The 23968-nt window shown below is 43.0% G+C and overlaps 2 protein-coding genes across 12 annotated transcripts in view; one reads left to right on the top strand and one right to left on the bottom strand.

Moving 5' to 3' along the window:
* HDAC4 (histone deacetylase 4) overlaps nucleotides 1–23968 on the bottom strand; it is a 218179-nt gene that overhangs the window by 12516 nt on the left and 181695 nt on the right. For 9 of the 11 annotated variants that reach the window (XM_025306384.1, XM_025306385.1, XM_011154150.3 and 6 more), the window contains 4 exons: nucleotides 16829–16927; nucleotides 4224–4349; nucleotides 3622–3704; nucleotides 1251–1360 (listed from right to left, as the gene is read on the bottom strand). In XM_025306384.1, the coding sequence (XP_025162169.1) occupies nucleotides 1251–1360; nucleotides 3622–3704; nucleotides 4224–4349; nucleotides 16829–16927 (418 nt within the window). The remainder of the gene's footprint in view (nucleotides 1–1250; nucleotides 1361–3621; nucleotides 3705–4223; nucleotides 4350–16828; nucleotides 16928–23968) is intronic. The other 2 variants (XM_011154153.3, XM_025306383.1) reach the window with 1 other exon arrangement.
* LOC109504597 (peroxisome biogenesis factor 10-like) lies at nucleotides 18900–21107 on the top strand. The gene is made up of 2 exons (XM_025306389.1): nucleotides 18900–19432; nucleotides 19935–21107. The coding sequence occupies exons 1-2, from the start codon at nucleotides 19187–19189 to the stop codon at nucleotides 20196–20198; spliced, it is 510 nt and encodes a 169-aa protein (XP_025162174.1). The 5' UTR covers nucleotides 18900–19186; the 3' UTR covers nucleotides 20199–21107.

The following is a 23968-nucleotide window of genomic DNA, read 5'->3' as shown; positions in this document are numbered from 1 at the left end:
TTATCGAGATAGCGTAAACTAAATATTAAAAACGTTTTCCTTAAATATCTAAAAAAATATTAGACAAATAAAAAAATATTTCAGACAAAAATTAATTGACGGCTCGGTCAGCCTTCTTACTTTGCTTTATTTTATTTGACATACTCATTGAGAATAATTTTACTGCCACAAATTAAAAAAAAAAAAAGTCTCAAAATGTAAACACGAATCTCGAAAGTCGCATTTTGACAATTCCTTAGTGATAGCGTTTCACTAGCTACGAAATATCTAAAGATAAAATTATTATGATGATTAAATACAAGATTTTTCCTATAAATACCGTTCGAAGAGTTTAGTTTCCTTAGTTCAAAATTTGAACCATTTCCGAAAGATATCTCTGAATAACACAGCCTTACTTCATCGTTAGTCCATGAATAGGCTGGACTGTCGAAGGACTGTCGAGCCAGGATTAAAATAAGACTATCACGGTTTTACACATTGTTTCCGAGTAGCACCCTAAGGAGTTAGATATGTGCCGCCCGACAGCGATGCTTTTGCGCCTTGGTTCCCTTTGAGATTGAAGATGAAGTTGCCGCGATTTTGCTTTCCCGCCGAACTGAAAGCGCAATTTTGCCTCCGTTTGCACGCGACTGGTTGGCGGTGGCCATCTTCTCTCCGTGCATTGGCCGATGCAACGATCGCGGCACGTTAATCGGCGGGATTGATTTGTCAATGGCCGATAATGACAAATGTAACGTCACCGAGAGCTCTTTCACACGTGCGCGCATTAGCGAGAGCGAACCAGCGAAACAAAACGGTCTCGACACGTTGGAAGGTTAGGCAGGCGCAAATTGAAGTGTCACGTGCACAAAATGCGGACAATCGCAGAAAATAACCGGGAATATTTGCGAATAATTCAATCGAGAACGAGACGCGACGTGTCGTCATTTGCCGATGCGTGTATTTTTGTTTACACGTGTGTGTGTGTGTGTGTGTGTGTGTTCGGTGTATGGATGTGTCGGCGGATGAAAAGTCGAACTCGAGGAAGGTCGTTTTCTCTCCTTCCTTTTTTTTCTCCTTCGTCTCGAGGTACATTCGCGGGCAGATTGCAATCACGGAGGAAGCGGACGTCGCGCGTAGACGCGCAAGCTGCTCTGGGACTTGAACTCGTTTCGAACAGCGAAACACCATGCTTTAGTAGACATTCTATCGACACACACGAGCTACCTGTACGTAGTATGCATCATCACACGACACCACGGGACAATTACCTGTCTTCCTCAGCGGGAAGTCGTCGCCAAACTTCTCCTGGAGCATCTGCGGCATCCGGTAAGGGTGCGCCGCGTTCGTGGTGCTCGACGATTCCGACTGTGGCTGCAGCCTGCAGATAAGAGAAGTCAGCGATACAGTTAGCTCGGGGCTACTGAGGATGCGTATTTTTAGCAAAAAGTTACAATAACACTGAAATAGAGTAAGAAGTAAGATGAAGCGCCAATAAAAGATGACAACGAGACAGTAAGAAACCACGTAAAATAAAACCGAGGGAAAATAATAGAGAGAAATCGGCATAAAGGAAAGTTAACGCTGGGGAAAGTTGGGGAGTGGGGGTTATTACATTACACCAGTTCCTAAATTATACCGTCTTTACATTTCGTAGAATCCGAAGGCTTAGTGCCATTTGCGTGTGTTATGCGAGATCCATCTAGCGCCGCAAAGTTGATAGAGGAAAGTGGGTGTTAAAGTATCTTGTTGAAAGTTTATTAGTTTTAAAAGTTTTGCTCACTTTTACATAAAGCATTTCGAAAGTTTCAAAAGATGTATTATGTAATTTGGCTGCTTGTCGTTTTTATGCTTTTATACATCAAAATTGTCATATTTGCATGGCACAGGTTGGACATAACCTTATTCTGTGTATACTTTTGATTGCTCTTTTATCATACAGGTACAATTTAGGAATTTCCAAGGAAAACTACGTCTCAGCCTATTGTTCTTAGTCTCGTCTATAAAAAGTATTTTTTTTCATATTATTTGTTACTTATATATTATATATACTTATTTATTTATATTTATTTTTTGTTTTACTTGAATTTATTTTTTGCTACACTTATTTTTTGTTTTAGTTGAAAAACAGATTTTCGTTCAATGGTTGTTTATTATTTGATTAAGATTTTAAAAACGAAAATATTTTGTGTAATTTGTGAAAATATTTTCTATAATTTTAATCTCGATGATGTAATGTATAAATTCTTAGCAATTTTTAGTTACGTGGTCAAAGAATAATTTTATGAATATAAACCTTAAATAAAATAAACTTCATATAAAAATGGATGTAATTTTAATAATTATTTTAATAAGAAATTGTAATGTTTGTTTTTATTAATGTAATTAAAACAATTTTTTAGTTTTTCGTACAAGTTGTAATTTTAATTCATTTTTTAGTTAAGTTTCTGAAAACAAAAATATTTCAATTTTGTAATTTTAATGTATATTTTTTTCATTAAAAAGTGTTTCTCGGCTTTTTATGCAAATTATAATTAAATATGTATTTATTTAAATTGTTTGTATTTTGTTTTTATCTCCTCATAGTTTGCAAACTAATCACATCGATACGATAGAGAAAACACGATGCAATTTGGGAAATTCCGTGGTAACAATTTAAGCAACTAGTTGGCGAAATTGTTCCACTTGCAGAGATTTTGGAAAAAAAAAAAAAAAAAAAACGTATCTACAGATGTTGTGCAAGAAATATCAAAAAACTGTAGAAACAAGATTTCTCGTAAATGGATCAAGGATAACTTCCAATTAGTCCTTATCACATTTTTATCAAGTATTTACAAATTAAAAAAAAACTGGTTCGATATAAGCAACCTTCCCCTCTATCGCGTATCCCGACAATGGCATGACAAATAAAATGGCGGCGTCTCAAGGCACTTTGCGTCGGAGTTTCTATCTCGATGCTTGACGTTTCCCGCGATCTCCCGAAGATTGCTCGAAGAAGAGACGGGTATGCTTGCTGCATTTTTTCCTCTTTTCCCTTTTTGTTTACTATTTTGCGACTCGGCGAGCGCGCGCTCGAGACGAAGTTACCACCACAGCGAGGACAAGGAAATCACGTCGAGAGCGCATCGGCCGTTGCTAAATGGATAACTGGGCCAGGTTGTGCTATTACCGTTACTTCGTCGGCGACGCAGAAGAAGACTACGACGACGATCACACGCGCCACGGCTCATTGAAAATCGAAACGACCGCGGCAAAATTTCGATTCCATCGCGTGCCGGAAGCCAGGTAGGCCCGTCGACGAGCAAACTTGTGCGTGCTTGTGTGTGTTTTTTAACTGAAGGTATCCCGACCGAGTTTGGATCTCGTCGCTGTTCCTCCGCCAATTTTTCTTTATTTTCTCAACTAAAAAAATTTTTTTTAAATAAAGTGTGAATATCCGGACAATTAGTGCGACAATGAGCAATGACGAGAAACACGAGACTTTTGGACCAACAAAGCGTTGGGCGGAAAGCAGAAACTCGACATCGTCGACTGCTGCTCATCCTCAGCGCGCCTTTCTCTCCAAGGAGGCTTTACTCGCGTGAGGAAACGCTAATCCCTGAGATCATCTCGCGTCGTCCTCGCAGACACAAGATATCTTACCAGCTTCTGTAGCCGGGTGTACCAGGCACCGCTCCATTCGCCGCGGCCGCCGCCTCTCGTTGCTTCTTGTTCACCAGGAAGCTCTGCAATCGTACAAGCGCTTTGTAAACAGAGAACCGTGCTTGCTCGCGCTCGCTCTCTCTCTCTCTCTCTCGCGCTCGCACGAGATTCAGCGCGTGCCGCTACACGAGAAACCCGGAAAATCAATACTCTGACCGACCGGATTACTCGAAAGAGCCCTATGTGCTTCTCTCTTTCTCTTTCACCTCGTCGCAGGAGACAAGAAGTTCCGTTCCTGCGACCTGCGACTCGAGCGGATTTACTCGTCGAGCGATTCGCGAGGGGGAAAAAGAAAGTAAAGGAAAGCTTTCGAGCCAGGAATCTTCAGGTCGCGCGACGGGCTCGACCTGCGAGATTTTACTTCTTTCGCACTTTTATTTCTATCGTCGCTCTTGCGAGCGCACTCGTCGAATTCCGAAACATCGTCGTCGTCTCTTGTCCGACGATACCGGACGACTCTCGCGCGCTCCTCCCGAGGACTCTCTCTCTCTCTCGAGAGAGAGCGAGAGAATTAACGGGCCAACGCGGCCCGAGGAACTCACCTGAAGACGCTGCTTGACTTCCGTGGACGCGTTCGCGCTATGATCATGCTTGTCCTTCTTCCTGAGGGCCTCGAGCCGCTCCTTCTCTCGCCTCTGCTCCTCCAGCTGCTTCTGCTGCTCCCAGAGCTGCGAAGCAGACAGGTAGATTGCATTTCGCTCGCTCAAGAATCGCGCATCTACCGATCATCGTTTGCCGTGTGTGTTTTCACACACACACACACACACACACACACACACACACACGAGCGCGATTTCAAGGAAGTCGGTGCTTGCTAATGCCGAAGCCAGGGGCTTTCAATTAGGCGAGATCTCGCGCGATTACGATGGTCTTCCGCGCGGCCAGGCATTCAGATCCGGGCGGGCCGTCGCGTTTTAACCGTTGGTTTAATTTACGGCATGTTACTTGTGAACGGCCGAGCCATCGTCGTCGACGTTCCCCGTGAATGACTCAAATGACTTGGTCCGGTGACGCTTCCAGGCCGGTCGTGAGACCAAAGTGCGTTAACGACCGCGGAGGAGCTCGACGGTTCTGCCGCCGTTCGCGATGCTACACGCCGCGTCGTGAGGATAATTTTCTTCTCCCAAAAACTGCGTTTATTTATTTACTGAACGGGAAGAGCCAAGAAGAGAGCGCCAAGAAGACGGCCGTGTCTCTCGATATTTTTCGGAATTTAAGAAATATAAGAGAGATCGCGCGTTTGCGTTTGCGCAGCTTTTCCGTTGTTTGTCACCGGCGAACGTCGTGTGCAAGAAGCAAGATAAAGAGAGGAAGAAAAAGAGAAAAAAAAGAAAGAAAAACACGAAATGTCGAGCAACAGTTGCGGTGAAGATAAGGTATTCGAAGAAAGTCGCGGTGACCTCGGAATCGGCGAAACGCGAACGAGAGGAGAGACAGCCAACCGGCTCTCTCTCTCTCTCTCTCTCTCTCTCTCTCTCTCTCTCTCTCTCTCTCTCTCTCTCTCTCTCTCTCTTTCATTTGCGCTGAGGGGAAGAGCGAGGACGAGAGGGGACACGAAGAAACAACGTTTCGATCACGTGGAAGAGAGCAGAGATAAATAGATCGACCGGAGGGAAACAACAGCGCGACATCGCGCATGCGCATGCGCGCGCTAGCTTAATCGCACACGTGGGAAAGCCCGGGGCATTGGTAAGCGGCATTAATCTAATCACGCGCGTCGCATAATCTCGCTCACGGCCCGATAAACACTCTCGCCCCTCCTCCTGCCCCCGCCACCGCCTGCGTTCGCGCGCGCGCGCGCGTGTGTATCTGGTGCAACGCGCGCGTGAATTCGCGGCGCGAATGAAATAACAGCCGAGTTCGGCCGAACGTCGAGCATTTTATTAATAGCCCTCGCCGAATAACGTTTGCTTACACAGCCGCACCGATAAAATCGCGTCTCTCCGCGAGTGAACGCTGCGCGACTCTGTTCCTTCTTTCTCTCTCTCTCTCTCTCTCTCTCTCTCTCTCTCTCTCTCTCTCTCTCTCTCTCTCTCTCTCTCTCTCTCTCTCTTTCTCTCTCTCCGCCTGCCGCCGTGGTCCGGCATCCGAATCTCGCGAGATGAATCTGCACGGTGTGCGCTCGCTCGCCGCGGAAAATGAGGCGACCGTTCACGGGGTTCATCGACATCAACGTCTCTCTCTCTCTCTCTCTCTCTCGTGCGCGCGCGCGAGCGTCATGTCCATTACGTCTGGCATGGTTCTCCGCGTCCACGACACATCTCGTTATTCGCCAATTAATATCCACCACGCACACACGTGGAGGAACGGGCACCTATTAAATGAGGCCGGCCGGCTTCTCTCGTTTTGCTCCGCGCGGCGGAATTGCATTCCCGCGCGCGCTCTCTCTCTTTCCCTCTCTCTCTCTCTCTCTCGCTCTCGCGACTCACGATTCGCGATTCGAGCGGTAAATGTGTATAATGCGCGATATATGATCAGAGAGAGAGAGAGAGAGAGAGAGAGAGACACACGAGAGTTTTCACGCAAGTCACGGCTAGTTTGATAAACGGTATCGATAATAATTATTCCGATAGCGCTAACACGAATTATTAGCGATTACATCGGTGACGCTCCGCGACGTTTAATAATAAATCGCTCGACCGAGAGCTCGCGAAAATTCCGCCCGATATCGCTCGCCGCTCAGTCGCTCCTCACCGTTATTCCCTCCCCTCCCTTTCTTTGTCAATGAAACCATAGTTCCTCGTATCGCGAGCGTTTTTGTTTCCGCGATGATCGAATCAACTTCCTGCGCTAACTCGCGCTCGTCCATAAAACTCGGAATAGCGCGCCGAAAGAAAGAAGTCGCACGCGCAACCGTAACAACTAATAAAGCGCGGCACGACCAATCAAGCAAATCGGAACGCGCCGCGCGAGTTATTGCACGGGGGCGATCCACACACACACACACATACACACACACGTACACACACGATGGCGCGTGGGTCCACCTGCCAGCGCCGGAGAACACCTGCGCGCACCTGTTAACACCTCCCTCAGCCGGAACACGGCGAGGCGGAAGTGACGTCGGCACGCGCCACAGGTGCTGCAGCCGGCTGCGTCCGCGAGTATGTTTACGCGTCCCGAGCGCCGAAAATAGCGTTGTTTCAAGCGCGCCCGTTATTATAGCGGAGAGCGCCATGCGAGAGCGAGGGAAGAACGCGCGCTCGAGAGCGATATACCGTGCGATAAAGCTCGAATGAAGCTCGCTTGAAATGCAATCGCTGGCCGAGATCATTTGGCCGATAAGAACCGCGCGCGCTATTTCTCAGGCTTCAACGTACAAAGAGAACCGCTTTTTGGTAAATATATAAAAAACGGTACACCTCAGCGATTTTTTTCATTTTGAAATATGTTATAAAGGATGGTATTTTGAGTGACTTTTCATAATACAATTATATGGGGGTCGCTTATAGTTTCTGAGATATTTGACTTTAAAGTTTTATAATTGTACGTTGAAGAGATATTTGAAGTAGACAAGCAGTTTTCATTCACATTAAATATAGGAAATAGCATATAATAAGCGGGAGAGGGGCGGAGCCCCTCTCCCGCACTCCCACCCCAAACAAATCCTAACCTAACCTAACCTAACTTATTGCATCTTTATATATGTTTGGACATTGTTGAAAAATGTTCTCTTAAGATATATCACCTGGCTCAACTTAACTTATTATAATATCTGCATATAATTACATGTAGATGTTGTGGCTTTTAGGGAGATCTTTCTCAACATCGCCCAACAATATATAAAGGTGCAATAGGTTAGGTTGGGTTAGGATTTTTTTGGGGAGGGGGTGCGGGGGAAATGCAGAGCCTCTGCCGCTTATATGTACTGTTTCCTACATTTCTATGTATACACTACGTTTGGATTAACTGTTTGGATTGTACTGTAAATAACGTCAGCTATTGATATCTGGAATTTAATTCCAGAATAATCAAAATTCCAAAACCTTAAAATCAAATATCTCGGAAACTATAAGCAACCTCCATATAGTTGTATCAGGAAGTCATTCAGAATTTCATTCTTTATAACATATTTCAAAATGAAGAAAACCGGTAAGGTGTAGCCCTTTCTATATATTTACCTCTACTTCAAATATACTTCAACGTACGATTATGAAACTTTAAAGTCAAATATCTCAGAAACTATAAGCGACCCTCATATAATTGTATTAGGAAAGGTCACTCAGAATTTCATCCTTCATAACATATTTCAAAATGAAAAAAATCGGTGAAGTGTACCCTTTTCTATATATTTACCCCGCTTTTTATTAAAAGACCAAACTCTATATGTCGCTAATATTATGTTTCTTTAAATTCCCTACTTGGATTGAAAATGATAGTAAATTCTTTTGGAGCTCGCTTGAGAGAGAGAGAGAGAGAGAGAGAGACGCTTAATCACTGGGAAATCATTTGGCCGATAAGAACCGCGCACATTTTTTTTCAGGCTTCATCATACAGAGACCCCCGCTTTTCATTATTAAAAAGCCAAACTCTATATAATGCTAATATTACGTTTCTTTAAATTCCTCGCTCACTCCAGTTGAAAATGATGCTAATTTTTTATTCGAAACTTAATCACTGTGAAATTATTTGGTCAAAAGGAACGCGCGCATTTTTTCTCAGGTTTCAACATACAATGAGTCCTGCTTTTTGTTATTAAAACAAAAACCAAATTTTATATATCGCTAATATTACGTTTCTTAAATTCCCCACTTGGATTGAAAGTGATGCTAAATTTGTTATGTAGCTCGCTTGACACTTAATCACTGGGAAATCACTTGGCCGATAAGAACCGCGCACCTTTTTTTTCAGGCTTCATCATACAGAGACCCCCGCGCTTTTCGTTATTAAAAAATCAAACTCTATATAATGCTAATATTACGTTTCTTTAAATTCCTCGCTCCAGTTGAAAATAATATTAATGTCTTATTCGAAACTCAATCATTGCGAAATATCATTTGGTCAAAAGGAACACGCGCGCGTTTTTCTCAGGCTACAACATACAATGAGCCCCACTTTTCGTTATTAAAAACCCAAACTCTATATATCACTAACATTACGTTTCTTCAAATTGTCCACTTGCATCCAAAGTGATGCTAATATTTTATTTGAAGCTCATTTGAAATACAATCACTAGGAAATCATTTAGCCAACAAGTGCCACGGGTGTTTTTTTTCTAGGCTTCAACATATAATGAGCCCCGCTTTCCGTTATAAAAAGAGCAAACTCTATATATCGTTAACATTACGCTCGTTCGGATTGAAAGCGATGCGAATTTTTTATCTTACACGCAGCATTTTTCCCGACGGCGATCAAGGCGTAAATATAATATAGAACGTAAGGAAATGATTGGCACGATGGATGAGTACACATGGATTCGCGTGGCGAGGTCGACATTTCGACCCGGCCGCCGGGCATGCTGCTTCGATTTACATCGCACGCTTTGCGGCTATTTTCGTGCTATTTTCCACGACGTATATCCACGACGTCGACGCGCGTGCGAGAAGATTACACGATACGCTGACGAATCCATGCATAATTATGCATAACGAGCGTGTCACGGACGCGCACGCGTTGCAAAGCGGAAAAAGATCGAGCGATCGCTCGCACCGGTGAACGAAGCGCGCGTGCAAATTCACAAGACTCGATACACAACACTTGCGAAGCAGCGTGAAAGATCGCGTTATCGTGTCAAACCATTTCCGTGCTATATGCTGCACATTCGCGTTAACGGAGCATTGCCGCTGAATTTGTCCAAATATCCCCGCGACAATGGCGCGCGCATTTTGCACTCGCGCGGGCATTTCGGTTCGCCTTTAATATTCCAAGGATCTTCGAACAACGTTGTTTACCGTTGAGCCGGGGCGACCCTCGCATGGCTCCATCGGTTTTTTGGGAGTTATTCAATCGTTTGGTGTGTCAGTTGTGGACTCAAATGATGGACTTCGGCTTGCTTAACGTGTGACTCGAACACTGTTAACGATCAATTTTGACGTTATAATTATAATGATGCACGAAGAAATTAGCCTCGGAGGATGTTGAAAAATTAATTCTATCTGGGTCACATTTTTTTAGATAACTTGGTTCTTTTAATTCTTTAAGTTAGAACAATAAACTTTATAAGAGGGAACAGTTTTTTAAACAAACAGGTATAGTTATTTAAAGAAAAAATATTAAAGAAACTGTTAATATTTATCTGATATCCAAGTCTTGAAAACATCCGTCGAAGAGTAAAAAGATCCTTAAGTATAATCTTATTTTCGTTGACGGATTCAGCTTCATAAGAGAAGTTTCTCAAGTCAAGCCTCAGTGTAATTTCTTGAAGACTAGGATGAACTTTTAGGGGATGAATTTGATTCAGTCTTAGCCTGAGTCTAGTTTTTTATTTTTAAAAAAGAAAACTTTAGAATCTGTAAAATAGAAATAAATTAGTGGAATTTTATATTTGATGAAATAAATTTAGTTTTAAAGGAGAACTTTCTCCTCTTCTATCGTAGGAGTTCGTATATGAGGAATTCTCAATTTTGTAAGAACAAGCCTTTTCCCTTCGTGGGAAATTTTGATATGTTTAAAGATGAATAAATATCTTTCCTCCTATCGTAGAAAATTTCATTAATTTAACCGTTTTCGCCTCTCTCTTCGTCAAAGTATCGATAAAAGATTTCAAAATGTTTATCTTATTTGTAAAACTTACGCTAATAACCTTAACCTTAACAATTCTGTTTCTGATAAATCTATGTTGTTGCGTCCGAGCTCGGAAAGGAAAGAATAAACTTCTGTAAACAAGAAAGTTGACATTCGCCTTGCGTTGCCTCAAAACAGACTTGTTATAGTTATATATATATATATATTATATATATATATATATATAATATTTATATCGTATTCAAAAAATATGATTTTGCGATTCGTTTAATTATTTGATCTTACCGAATTTTAAGAAAGGTTTTTGAACAGAGGACTTTGAGGACCCCCACCCTCCTTGGTATATTAACCCTTAAACACCAGGATGTGTGAAAATTCACTCGATGATATTTTTTAACTGTTGCCACTAGATAGCAGCACACATTACACAGTGGCGTCCTGCTAGGATTTATAATCCTCATCGATATTCGAAACCGTTTATGCTCAAATAAAAGTTTCTTTTCTTGCAATGAAAGGTTCTTATTTTTCCCTTAAAAAAGTTTTATATGACTCAAAACGGTTTTACACATTGCTACAAATTTTTAGCAAATATTTATAGCTCACATATACTCAAAAAAGAATTAATAAAGTTATGGATGAAAATTCACTCGTCCTAGTAATAAGGGAAGTAACATCCTAATGTTGAAGTGTTGAAGGATTAACTCTTTGTTGTATAGTGGTCCTCCCAGAGTGCCTATCACCCAAGCTCGTTTTTCCAATAATTTAAATTTTTCACGTATTTCTTTAGGATATTTGGTATCGTTGGACTACTAAAATGTTCCTCTAATATTAATATACCAGGTATGTAAATATGAAACCGGAATTTTTGTATAGAAAATACACGTTTATTGTATGAAAATGATAAAAAATATTTTATTCGAAGTATTGCCCATCGCTAGCTATACATTTTTCCCACCTGTCTAACAATTTGTGGATGCCACGCCAAAAAAACTGTTCTTTCTTTTGAGGCAAACCAGTCATCGAGCCATTTTCGTACATTTTCGTAAGAAGTGAAGCGCTGCTTAGCAAGTGCGTGTCCCATCGATACAAATAAGTAGTAATCGGACGGAGCCAAGTCTAGTGAATAAGCCGCATGCGAAAGTATTTCCCAACTAAACGCCTCAATCGTTTCCTTCACCAGTTTTGCTGTGTGTGTGATGGTGCATTATCATGAAGCAAAATCATTTTATGTTGCCTTTTTTGATATTCTGGTCGTTTTTCACGCAAAGCTTGATTCAAATCGATCATTTGTTGTCGGTAGCGTTCAGTATTAACGGTTTCGCCAGGTTTTAGCAGCTCATAATAGATCACACCCTTCTGATCCCACCAAACACAGAGCATTGTCTTCCGTCCATAGCGATTTGGCCTTGCAGTCGATGTCGATGGTTCGCCTAGAGTTACCCATGATCTTTTACGCTTAGGATTCTCAAAATATATCGACTTTTTATCGCCAGTCACAATTCGATGGAGAAATGACTTTCTTTTGTACCTGGCGAGCAGCATTTCGCAAGTGGTTTTTCGATTTTTCTGCTGTCTTCCATTCAGTTCATGTGGAACCCATTTTCCCATCTTCTGGATCTTTCCCATGGCTTTCAAACGTACGGAGATGGCTTCTCGTGTCACATTTAATTGATCCGCGAGTTGTTGTTGCATTTGATCGTCATCCTCATCCAACAATGCTTGCAATTCGCTGTCTTCAAACTTTTTCTGTGGTCTTTCACGTTCTTCGTTTCTCACGTAAAAACCGCCACGTTTGAATTTTTTAAACCACTCAAAGCACTGTGATTTACCAAGAGCATGCTCACCGTAAGCTTCGACAAGCATTCGATGCGATTCTGCAGCAGTTTTCTTCAAATGGTAACAGAAAATCAATGCTGTCCGCAAATCGTAGCTTCCAGGCACAAAATTCGACATGTTTAACGCTATTACAAACTATGCTGTTGTATGAGACTTGTATTGTTGTGAGTTGAAAATCTTTGTCAGATGTCAATAAATGGAAATGGTGCCAATGACGCGGTTTGACAGTAACTACGTTGACAGCTAGGGCCATCTATGGGCAAATTTCGGTTTCATATTAACAGACCTGGTATATACATCAACTTTTAAGCTCATTTCAAATAAGTGATTTGTTATTAATAAGCATATATTGATTTGTGATCTGTTATTAATAAGCATAAGCATATATACTAAACAAAACTATCGTTTTTGGAGAATAAATTCGTTTACATGAAATTTTAAGTAATAGCGTATACTTCAAAATTGTTATCTAGAGGTTTTTGGAGTCGCCGAATACAAATCCGCTGTGAAAAATACAAAATTCAAAATGGCAGCCCCAATATGGCGGACGGAATTTTCAAAATCAGTCGAATTTGCTTGAAACTTGTTACTCGGGAGTTTTCGAAGTCGCTGAATATGAATCCGGTATGAAAAATACAAAATTCAAAGTGACGGATCTCATATGGCGAACATAATTATAGAACTGAAACAAGCTGACTGCACTTGAAGGGAACCGGGCAACCAAACCGATGTCAATCTAACCTTGTCGTATATATCCGTCATATCTCTAGCGTTTCGAATTTTCGATAACGGATTTGTAATTAGCAGCCTCGAAAATCTTTAAATAGCACAAATTTCAAGGGAATTCGACTGATTTTGAAAATTTCGTCCGCTATATTAGATCCGCCATTTCGAATTTCGTATTTCTCACGTTCGAATTTGTATTCATCGACCCTGAAAACTCCCGAGTAACAAGTTTCACAAGATTATATTCATTAGAAAAAAAAAAACGTGCAATAAAGGGATAATACTCAACAAGGGCGCGATTTCGACTCCTGCGGATTCGGCTGTGAGACTCGCACAAACTTCTCCAGGAATTGCTTCGATTCGATCCAAACCACGTGCGTAGAATTTCATCGCCGTTTCCGGTCAATCTCACGCGTGCGAGTCCCCCCGACTCGAGCCGAAAACCTCGTCTTCAGGAAAATTGGGCTTCCACGATGGAAACGAACGGCGTCTACGAGCAATCTACGACCGAGGGCAGGCGATTTGTCACTGCCCCCGGGGTGGCCTTCTCATTTTTCCTCGTCACCGCGTCGATGTTCGGTGTTCTCTCCGGTTGTGCGCGAGTCCGCGTGTCTGTCGAGGCGGAGAACAAGCCGAGCGTACTCGGGCGGGAATCGCGGGATTCCACGGCGCGACGATGCCCAGTTTATTTTCATGATCAACCGTTATTGTTATTATCGCATTCGTGACGCACGTTACGCGCTTCGCCGACAATGAGAGGAATATTCCGCTGGACTTTCGACCGCCAGGGAGACGCGAATGGCCGCAGCGGTGGCCGGTATTGTCGGTCGTGTCGGCGGTGGTGATGATGGTGGTGGTGGTGGTGGTGGTGGTGGTGGTGGTGGAACAGAACGACGACGACGACGACGACGACGACGACGACGACGACGACGACATTCGCGACTAGTCGTCGTTCGCTGCGGCCGTCACCGCGGCGCGACGGGGACGGGAGGATGTCGAGTAAAACGCGAGAAGGATTCTCCATTACGGGCGGATAATGCGCGTGTAATGCGCGGTCGCTGCTGTGGCCACTAACCGGCTAACAGCGAGTAACATCGCGAATGACGATCGCGCTTCCGGCGAGACGTTGACGAGCTTCTGAGGCGACTTTACGCGCGAGGATGAAAGCGGCAGGAGGTAGCGTTATTAGACAGATAGATACACCGGGCGGAAGGACCGGTTGAGAGGATGATGCTTTGATCCTTTTCCTTGCAGTTCTCGAAACGCGAGAGAGGCAATAGCAAGCGCCGGGAATCCGGCCGTCTAAATATGTTTCGGTTGATTTTGAGGACTGCTGATGTGAGAATAGACTGTTTATTATTTATTATTTAACGGTAGATTTACGGAACCCGTCAATTTCACGGATTTCAGATTTCACGCTTAAAAATAGAGGAGAAATAAATATTATTTTTTTGAAATATTATATTGACTTTTATTGATATAATAATACGAATATATATATATATATATATATATATATATATATATATATATCTCAATTCAATTTATCCGCCGGTTTATTATTTTCACGTAACTGTATATTGGGGTGTCCCATTTTAATTGTGCAGCTCGATTAACATTGCAGAAAGTGGTCGGATGGAAAAATGTTTTAGACAAAAATTGTTTAGTTCGAAGGGGAACATAAGACACAGCGATATCATTTTATTTATAGACGTCACTTCTGAGATATTCACTTTTCTTAAATGGAAATCCCAATTTTTTATTATACCATCTTTTCCTAGCAATTAATTTAAACAACTTTTATCTGACACATTTTTTTCAATATTTAGCTTACAATATCTCGATAACTATTTGTCGGAAGAAAAAGTAGAGGAGGAAGGGGGGTATTAAATTTTTTTATTCTATTTGTTCTCAAGAATATGCTGTTACAATAGTGTCTTAATTCAATGATTTTGTAATTTTCAAAAGTCAACAAGGTAACAAAAATTGGAGCACTATTGGCACTAACAGTATATTCTTGAGACCAATTAAAGCAAAAATCTAACGTCTAATAAATACCACTTTTTTTTTCTCATAAATAGTTACTAAGATATCTAAATATTGGAAAAATTACCAAGTTTTCCTTAAATATCTCAAAAAAATATTAGGAAAATAAAAAAATGTTTCAGACAAAAGTTGTCCAAATTAAGTGATAGAAAAAGATGATATAATAAAAATTAATAATAAAAAATTGTGGTTTCCATTTGAGAAAAGTGATAATCACTGAATATCTCGAAAGTAGCGCCATTTGTAAACAAAATAATATAATTGTCTTATGTTCTCCTTCAAACAACTTTTGGCAAAAATATTTTTTCATCCGACCATTTTCTACGACGTTAATCGGAGTGCACCTTGTATAATATAACCTAACCTATTCATGCGGACATTCGTCAAATTGACGGACTAACAAATTTTGCGTTATGCGTCCGGAACGTCTATATTTATTAAATTGTAACCGATAAAACCATAAAACCGATTATAACCGATAAAACGTGCAGTAATTTGATACTATAGAGGAAGATACAAAGAGAACGAAAAACGAAAACCGTATTTTGTCTGTTGAGAAATGAAATAATGTGCCGTGTAATTTGTTGCTTGCGATACGGTAAGAAAATGTTTTCGCATGTTTCTAGTTTATCGCCTTTTCTTTCTCGCTGTATGCAGTAATAGAACAGAAATTATCATTGGTGATTAGCTCAAAGTAGTTTTTGGCGTAAGAAGGTAGTTGTGTCGTCGTACAATTGTGGAATTCTATTTTTATTTTCGGTACAAAAGTTTGAATTTCCAAAGATACTTGTTTAAAAACTATTCGTGAAAAAGCACTTCCTGACATATTATTTTCCTTCAGAGTAGGGCTATTATAAACAGATCTCAGAAAATTGTTGAATCTCTACAAAAATTGACCGGTATAAGTGAAAGACCATCAGATGTCGAATCTGATGCAGATTTTAGCGAACTCTATGAATGTATAGTCAAAACAGAATTTATATGTAAATAATATATTACCAATCTCTGTTAATAAAAATGTAGCGATACAAAATAAAATTAATTAATGCTACTACCGAAATACTGTATTTTAATTTATCAAAATGACGGGTTTCAGTAAATGCCTAGCCTACCGTTTCCGTAATAAACGAAAAATAAAATAAATTGAAAAATATTATAAAATAAAGATGTCAAGCGTTTCCAATAATAATAAATGTCTAGCGTAAAGTCTACATTATTTCAATCAAGATATTCTCCAGCACTTGCCACAACCTCTTCCCATCTCCCCCGGCAATAAGTGGATTCTACGGCCGAAGAAAAAGACTTATCCATTCATCGTCAGCCATCATCAAAATTAATAACCCCCCGAAACCGCAAATAATTTCAGCCGCTTGGAGGCAGCTGGGTGAGAATATCCTCAAATTCGTTTGGGGGAATCGCCGGGCGGGCGCGGTCGTTGACCTATCGCAGCGGGATTGACCTTGCCACACGAAGTCCTTCTCAATAGGAAATTAATCTCGAGCATGATTCGGAGGAATTTCAAGGTACAAATTGCACTCGAGTTCGAATCGTCAGAAATGCCCGATAAGTAAGTGCAACTCGCGTAGTTCTCGTCAGCTCGTTTCATCGGCTCCCTATCGATCGCGCGTTTAATTCTTCAGCCGCACTTGGTTGCGTTTTACACGTTTTAAATTAATTAGACACGTTGCGACGATACGTTGCAGCGTTCACCGTGGGCGCTCATCAGTCAACAGATTAAATTTCGCGTTTCCGCGAGAGTCGACGGAACTTCGTGCTTTCGACAAGGTCGACAGGCGGGAGAAACAGAATTCGCAGCGAAGTGAGCACGAACGAGCACGTGTACGATTGGACTCACCTTCAGCTGCTCCTGCATTTGCTGCTCTTGCAATTGTCGTCCCTGTGCTTCGTACTTCTGCCAGAGTATCTGCTGCTGAAGCTGATAGTGCTGCTGTAGCTGGAAGCAAATCCAGATATCTCAAGGGTAATATTCTCAGTTGAGGGTGATGGAGATTCGCAAGACAGTCCGCAAGGCAGGGTGAACACGATTCGGCGGGCCTGCAGTGTTGTTTCATAAGAATGTGTTCGGCGAAACTCTTACGTGGGAACGTTAAAGATTCCAATGGGAGTTGGTAGAGGGATTCTTCGCCACGCATGATCGCGAAATTTGAAGCCGCGTTTCTTCGTACGTGACCGAGAACGTCATGCCGAGCGGCTGCTGGATACACGAAGAAGGTGCAAGGTGTACGTAAGTGACGCGAGTGAATCGCGAGAGAATCGAGAAGAAAGATACACGTTTGAAGCTGCTCTTCTAAGCAAGGATTTGGCACTTTGCATACATATCTTCGCGGACAACTTGAACGTTGCCAAAATGATCAGAACTTATGAGAGGACTCTATCAGCATCTGGCCCCCAGAAGTGGCCTGAAAGGAAAAACGGAAAATGGTTACTACCAGAGGACGAGCCAAACATTCAAGTTGTTTTTTCATCGCATGGGAGTGAGAAAGCGACGCTGACCTACGCCACCAGACACCGGATGTAAACCTCATCGATAACGTCTGGACGCTGGTGAAGGTCAAGCGTCGTGTGGATGGAAGGAAAATTTGAAAGCTCAGGAGAAGTCGGCTCGACGAATTCAATCGATCTCTGGGGACTTTCAGCTCGAGAATACGCTATAAAATTCACACGGAAAAGCGATCGGAGACACCAGGCAATTATTGAAAACAAAGGCGACTCTGGACAAGTTGTCAACAATGAAGCATTCCACTTCTAATCAAGCGGTGGGTGTGTGTGTGTGTGTGTACCTTTTCCATTTCTCTAAGTGAATTCTACGGTGGAAAAAAGACATCTCCAGAGAGGCAACCCACTCATCATCAAACTTAACCCTTTGCACTCGGAGCCATCTCGCGAGTTGCCTACCAGCAACCCTCGGCGGCACCTTTTTAGGAAAATGTGCAAACAGGAATCGCGTCATATTAAATAGTGTAGCTTTGAAACCAAGTATCGCTTTCTTCAAGTGTTGGCATTAGAGAAGTGTTGAGACACCACTGTGAATCCCCTCAGAGGGGACATCCGAGTGCAAAGGGTTAATATAACCACCAAATTAATATCGGTCGCTTGGAGGCAGCTGGGAGAAAATGTTCTCAAATTCATTCATTCGTTATCTTCTTCCTAAGTCATTACGGTAAATTGTTTTCGAGTTATGCCGGACACGCTCTTATCAGACCGCATAACAAGTCGGGCTGCGTCGTTCCACGCAGAGATTTCCCATTTTTCTTCCCTCGATCTGAGTCATCGCGAGAGAAAGAGAGAGAGAGAGAGAGAGAGAGACCTCTTTATCGCAGTTCCTCTCTCGCTCTCTCTCTCCTTCGCCGCGGCCGAGTGCGTTAATTTACAACAAACGTTTCATCCTCCCGATTCACCAACACGGAGACGCGGACGCGCGTGCGTGTGAGAGAAAATGACGCGCGCGTATCCAGCGGTGGGCACCGGCGCGGAATAAAAGAATTCGATAAAGGGGAGCAAGAGGGGGGGGGGGAGGAGGGGGGACAAACGGAGATGCAGATTTATGTGTACGGTGCTTTTCAGCGTGTTTCTGAATAAAAGCTTTTGTGTGTCGCGTCGCGACTGGAAACGCGCACAGTCGTCGTCGTCGTCGGCGGTGCAAAGTTTCACGCCGACGTGGCGTGCATCCGACTCGTTTAATCCAATTCATCGCGTCTCAAGCGTGGAATGTTTTTTTTTTTCTTTTTTCGCCTCGCTTGTCGCTCGCACGTGGGCGAGGCTGCGAGTCGCCTTTTCTCAGAAGGAAGTGCGTGGGCCGCTGACACAGAGACCAGAGTGATTTCGCCAATTGGTTACGTCCGCGAACGAGAGCGCGCGCGTTGCGTGCCGATGCGACTGTCACCCTCCCCCCCCTCCCTCCCTCTGTCACTCGACGCGTGCGATATCGGGTAGCCAGCCTCAGCTGGCGAATTTCACTCTCGTTCGACAGTCGAGCATCGCCATCGCCATCGCCTGTCAAGTGTCACCGTCCCGCACGTCGATCCGCCATCGATCGGCCGCGGCGGCGACCTCTCGTCGATTCTGAAAAATCCTCCTGACGAAGCCTGCGCGATGATGCTCCAGCAGTAGAGCGAACACGGAGGAGGATCGCGATCGGCAGTGGCGCGGATCGATAGCGAGCCGAGGAGACGACGAGAGGGGACGACGAGAGATGAACCTCAGCGAGCCATACCGAGCGAGGACCTCCGCCTTCGTAGCGCTCGCAGCCGCGGGATGGGAAGGATACGCTCTTCGGGTCGCGCTGCTCGCGCTGGGACTCAGCATTTACATCCTGTTGTTCAAGAAGAGAAACTCGCCCGGCGCGAGGTCGAGCTCGCGTGGGAGTCGGGACGTCCCGGACGACGGCGACGGCGACGGCGACGGCGACGACGACGCGAGCGATCATCTGAACGGTGAAGCGAAAGAGTTCAGGTGCGATTTCCGTTGCCGAGGATCTATTCTGCGCCTTTGCACGACTTTGTGTCGTTGCTGTCACAGCGCTGTGTTGGCCTGCATATAACATATGACTGGGAAGCTACGCAAAACGTAGGCAATGTACAAGGACGACCTGATAAGATAACGACAGCATAAAAATAACGACAGGTAAAATAAAATAACGACAGCAACACCGTTGTCGTTGAGAGTCGCAGAACAGACGTGTCTACTGGACACCCAGCGAACCGTCAGATGCGCCTTTCGGATTCGACATTTGAAAACGTCACGCTCACGCACGTGGAATTCAACTTCGCTAGAAAGGCACTCGAGCGCACTCGCTGGAGATGTCCAGGACGAAGGCCGGCTCTTCCTCGATATTCTCCCCTCGCCTCAAGTCTTCAGCGCGATTTCGAGAAAGTCCGCCTCTTTCTGCCGTCGACAGCCACGGCGGCAAGGGCGGCCCGAGAGTCCCATACGACGGCGAGGTCTGCCCGATCTGCCTCGGGGTGCCGAAGATCGGCGTGAAAGCGCCTTGCGGTCACTTGCTGTGCGCGGATTGCCTGGCGAGTTACTGCGACGTCAGGATCACACCTGCGCCGCCGCCTTGCCCGCTATGCAGGGCGCCGCTGAATTCCGTGGCCTTGGCATGCGACTTTGTCAGTAACGTGGCGCGTACCGTTGCTTGCAGAGCGCGTAGGCTTGCCAGATGCCCCCCTCTGGGGGGAGGGGAAGGTTGTCCATGTTTCTAGCCAAAATTTTCATGTCCTGCCAAGCATGCTATTTGTCTTTCCTTACAGTGTCGGAGGACCTTCCTCCTTCTCTTGCTTGTCGAATGCGCTGTCACAGCGACTTGTCACTGTCACTTGGTGACGTTTTTACCTTTGTCGATAATGTACAGGGTGTACAGAAGTACACTTCTTTCGGAAGTGAAAAATTGTGAAGATCAATCCGGTCAAACTGAGAAGAAAAGTCAAGTACCATTTTGCAAATATCGTAGTGGTTATCAAGTTATACTTACTTGCAAAATGGTAAAGAACTTTTTTGTTCAGAATGACCTAATCTACTACAATTGTATGACGGCTATTGTGTATCTATAGCGATAGATATAAGTACATAAAACTCTGAACCCTGAATCTTGAACCTGTCAGATCAGGTCATTCTGAACGAAAAAATCCTTTACCAGTTTGCAAATAAGTATGCAAATGTTCAAGTTGTCAATTAAAAGAGCCTCTAGATGTGGTCATTTTCAATCGTTAATAACTTAATAACTGTTGCGATTTTTGCAAAATGATACTCGACTTTCTTTCGTTTCCAAAAGATCCCGGACACTTTGTATACGTGTAAAATATACAGGGTGTTTTCAGCGTAACGGTGCGATTTTTTTAGATACGATTTTTCACACGGTTTGAAGGGAAAATTACAAGATGAATTTTCAACTGCTTCATGTAAGCTACAACTTGCCATAACATAAGGAAAAAAAATGTTTTTCTCTCATACAGAAATCATCTTGAATTTTTTAAACAATATCATATATTCTTCCTTTACATGATGTACGGATATTTATGATAATGCGCGTTGAATTTCGAGTCTTCTAAAATGTTACATAAAGAAAGTGCACAGTACCGTCCAAGAAATGCAAGGTGATCTCGGATTTTTTATAAAAAAGAAGAAAAGAAAAAAGAACAATATTTTTTACCTTTTGTTATTGCAAGTCTGCGCTAAGTAAAAATTCACCTTGCAACCTTTTCCCTAAACCGGAATTCCTAAATCGGAAATGTCTAAAACCGGCCTTGCGGACCGTTACGCTGAGGACACCCTGTATGTATAAAATGTACAATATATGCAGTTAAAAACTGACGTTCGGAAAGACGACAGACGCACGTCCACGACCTCCTTTCCTTTCGCTCAGCAAAAAAGCATTCTCGGCCAACCTCCCCTACAATCGACTTGCAAAAATCTGGCAACCGTACGAGCTGCACGCGACCGCGAGCGACGGTCTCGTTAATACCTTCCGTCGATTTCACTGGCAGACCATCCCGAGCCCCAAAACGTTGGACCCGAACACCATGGTCATGGTGCAGAACTGGATACGCGAGTACAACAATCACCGCGGCCTGATGACGCAGGGACGACGGACGTTCCTGACGACGCGATTCATCCTCTTCTTCAATATCCTGACCCTCTTCCTGCTCGTCGGCCTAATCACCACGAGGCTGCAGGTTCTCGCGAGAGTTGATGAGTTTGATGATCCAAGGGATCCTCGCGCGACTTTCCTCGAGCAGTTTCCGCGAGAGCTGTCTTCGGTCACTTCAGCACGCGTGTGAGCACGTTGACTGCCTTGCACACAACACGACGCTCATCGTTTCAGCGCTCGCGACTCAGGTGCGAGTCGAGGTGCGAATCTGCGCTGAATAAATGCGATTCGCGACGCGCGTATACTCGTCGTCAGCTCGCGCTTCATCGGCTCTCCTATCGGCTACGCCGATATTTTACTTGTTATGCGCGGAAAAGATATCTCAGTTTGTGTAAGCGAACGGGGGGACCAACCGAGCAAAAAGTCTCAGTGACGAGACGCGATATCTCTGTTATCGCGAACGAAAACATTCGTTGGGACACTCGACCGCATTAAAACTCGCTCGAGATAACCGAGAGCGGCCGACTGAAGCGAAGACTTTCTAATGAAGGGACCTTCTGTCTCTGTAAACGAGTTTCCGCTTAGTCGTCGAGAAACAAGAAATTCGATCACATCAACGTCCCTTCATGTACACGGTTGGTTCTAGCTTAGCATAGCTTAGCGGGATGCGATAATATCATGGCATGGCAGTTGACGTGTCAACGCGAGATCTCAAACCTCCTCCGAAATCGGTTTTGGAAACTTTGCTTCTAGTTACAAGGTTAGTAAGTAGGCCTTGAACTGAGATACGCTCCGTGATTGATCGGCTCATCAATTATCAAGATAAGCAATAAAAATATATATATCCAATTCTCTAATATCACCAAAACAGTAGCTAAAAGTTTGTGAATAGTGGTACACACCTGTGGATGTCTAAGTGTGATCAACTGATCAATTACGGAACACATCCTGTCGCAGGCCTGTCCCGAAACTGCTTCCAGTTGCAAGGTTAATGGGCTTTAAACTGGGATATGCTGCATAATTGATCAGCTGATTAATCATCCAGGAAATCCAGAAAGCAATAAAAATCTATCCATTCCCCTATCTTCTTTTTTTTCTTCTTTTTCTTCTAACCATTCATTCCTCTATCTAATATTACAAAATTAATAGCTAAGATCAAGTTCGTAAACAGAAATAGTACACACCTATGAACGTCCAACGTGATCAGCTGACCAATTACGGAACGCATCTAAAGGCCTATTGCCAAATCGGTTTCGGAAACTTTGGTTTTAGTTACAAGATTGACAGGCCTTAAATTGAGATACGCTCCGTAATTGATCGGTTCATTAATTATCAAGATAAGCAATAAAAAATATATCCGATTCTCTAATATGACCAAAACAGTAGCTAAAAGTTTGCGAATAGTAGTACACGCCTGTGAACGTGTCTAAGCGTGATCAGCTGATCAATTGCGGAACGCATTTAAAGGCCTCAAGGCTCCCCACAAATCGGTTTTGGAAATTGCTTCTTATAGTATAATAGTTGCAAGGTTGATGGGTTTTAAACTGAGATATGCTACATAATTCATCAGCTGATTAATCATCCAGGAAATAAGCAATAAAAATCTACTTATTCCTCTATTTAATATTACAAAATTAATAACTACGATCAAGTTTGTAAATAGAAATAGTACATTGGAAAGCAGAACAGTTTCGACAGTTTTTTTTTTTTTTTACAAACGTTAGTAACTAGTCTAATTGTGAAATTTGAGAATTACTGCTCAAGGACTTACGCAAAAGATCGCAAGTCCCTCTAACCCCAACGCATTGATTGAGGTCAGAGAGATCTGCGATATTTTTTGGTTTACGACGCAGTTTGGTCAAACAGTGATTCTCAAATTCACAATTATACGAATTCCCAATGTCACTAGAAAAGAACCGTTTTCAAAACCGCTTTGCTTTCTAACATACACACGCCTGTGAACGTCCAAGCGTGATCAGCTGACCAATTACGGAACGCAATCTAAAAATCAAAGGTCTGTTCTCAAATCGGTTTCTGAAACTTTGTTTCTAGTTGCAAGAATTCAGTAGGCCTTAAATTGAGATACGCTCCGTTGATCAGCTAATCAATTATCAAGATAATAGGTATTAAAATATATTCATCCCTCTATCTAATTAATTATAAAAAAATTAACAGCTATGATCAAATTTATAAACAGAAGTAGTATATGTGAATGTTCAAGCGTGATGAGTCGACCAATTACGGAACGTAAACTAAAGGTCTGTCCTCAAATCGGTTTCAGAAACTTTGGTTTTAATTACAAGGTGGACCTTAAATTTACATACTATGTAATTGATCAACTGATTAATTATCCAGGTGATAAATAATAAAAATCTGTGCACTCTC

Source organism: Harpegnathos saltator, unplaced genomic scaffold, assembly GCF_003227715.2.
Source record: "Harpegnathos saltator strain DR-91 unplaced genomic scaffold, Hsal_v8.6 scaffold779, whole genome shotgun sequence".
NCBI lineage: Eukaryota > Metazoa > Arthropoda > Insecta > Hymenoptera > Formicidae > Harpegnathos > Harpegnathos saltator.
The sequence above is the reverse complement of the archived record's forward strand: the minus strand, read 5'-3'. Positions and strand labels throughout refer to the sequence as shown.

Excerpts from the sequence above, each read along its gene's own strand:
- LOC109504597 (XM_025306389.1), top strand. The coding sequence starts at position 19,187 with ATGAACCTCAGCGAGCCATACCGAGCGAGGACCTCCGCCTTCGTAGCG. Across the intron at positions 19,433-19,934 it reads GCGATCATCTGAACGGTGAA|GTCTGCCCGATCTGCCTCGG; the intron begins GCGAAAGAGTTC and ends TACGACGGCGAG.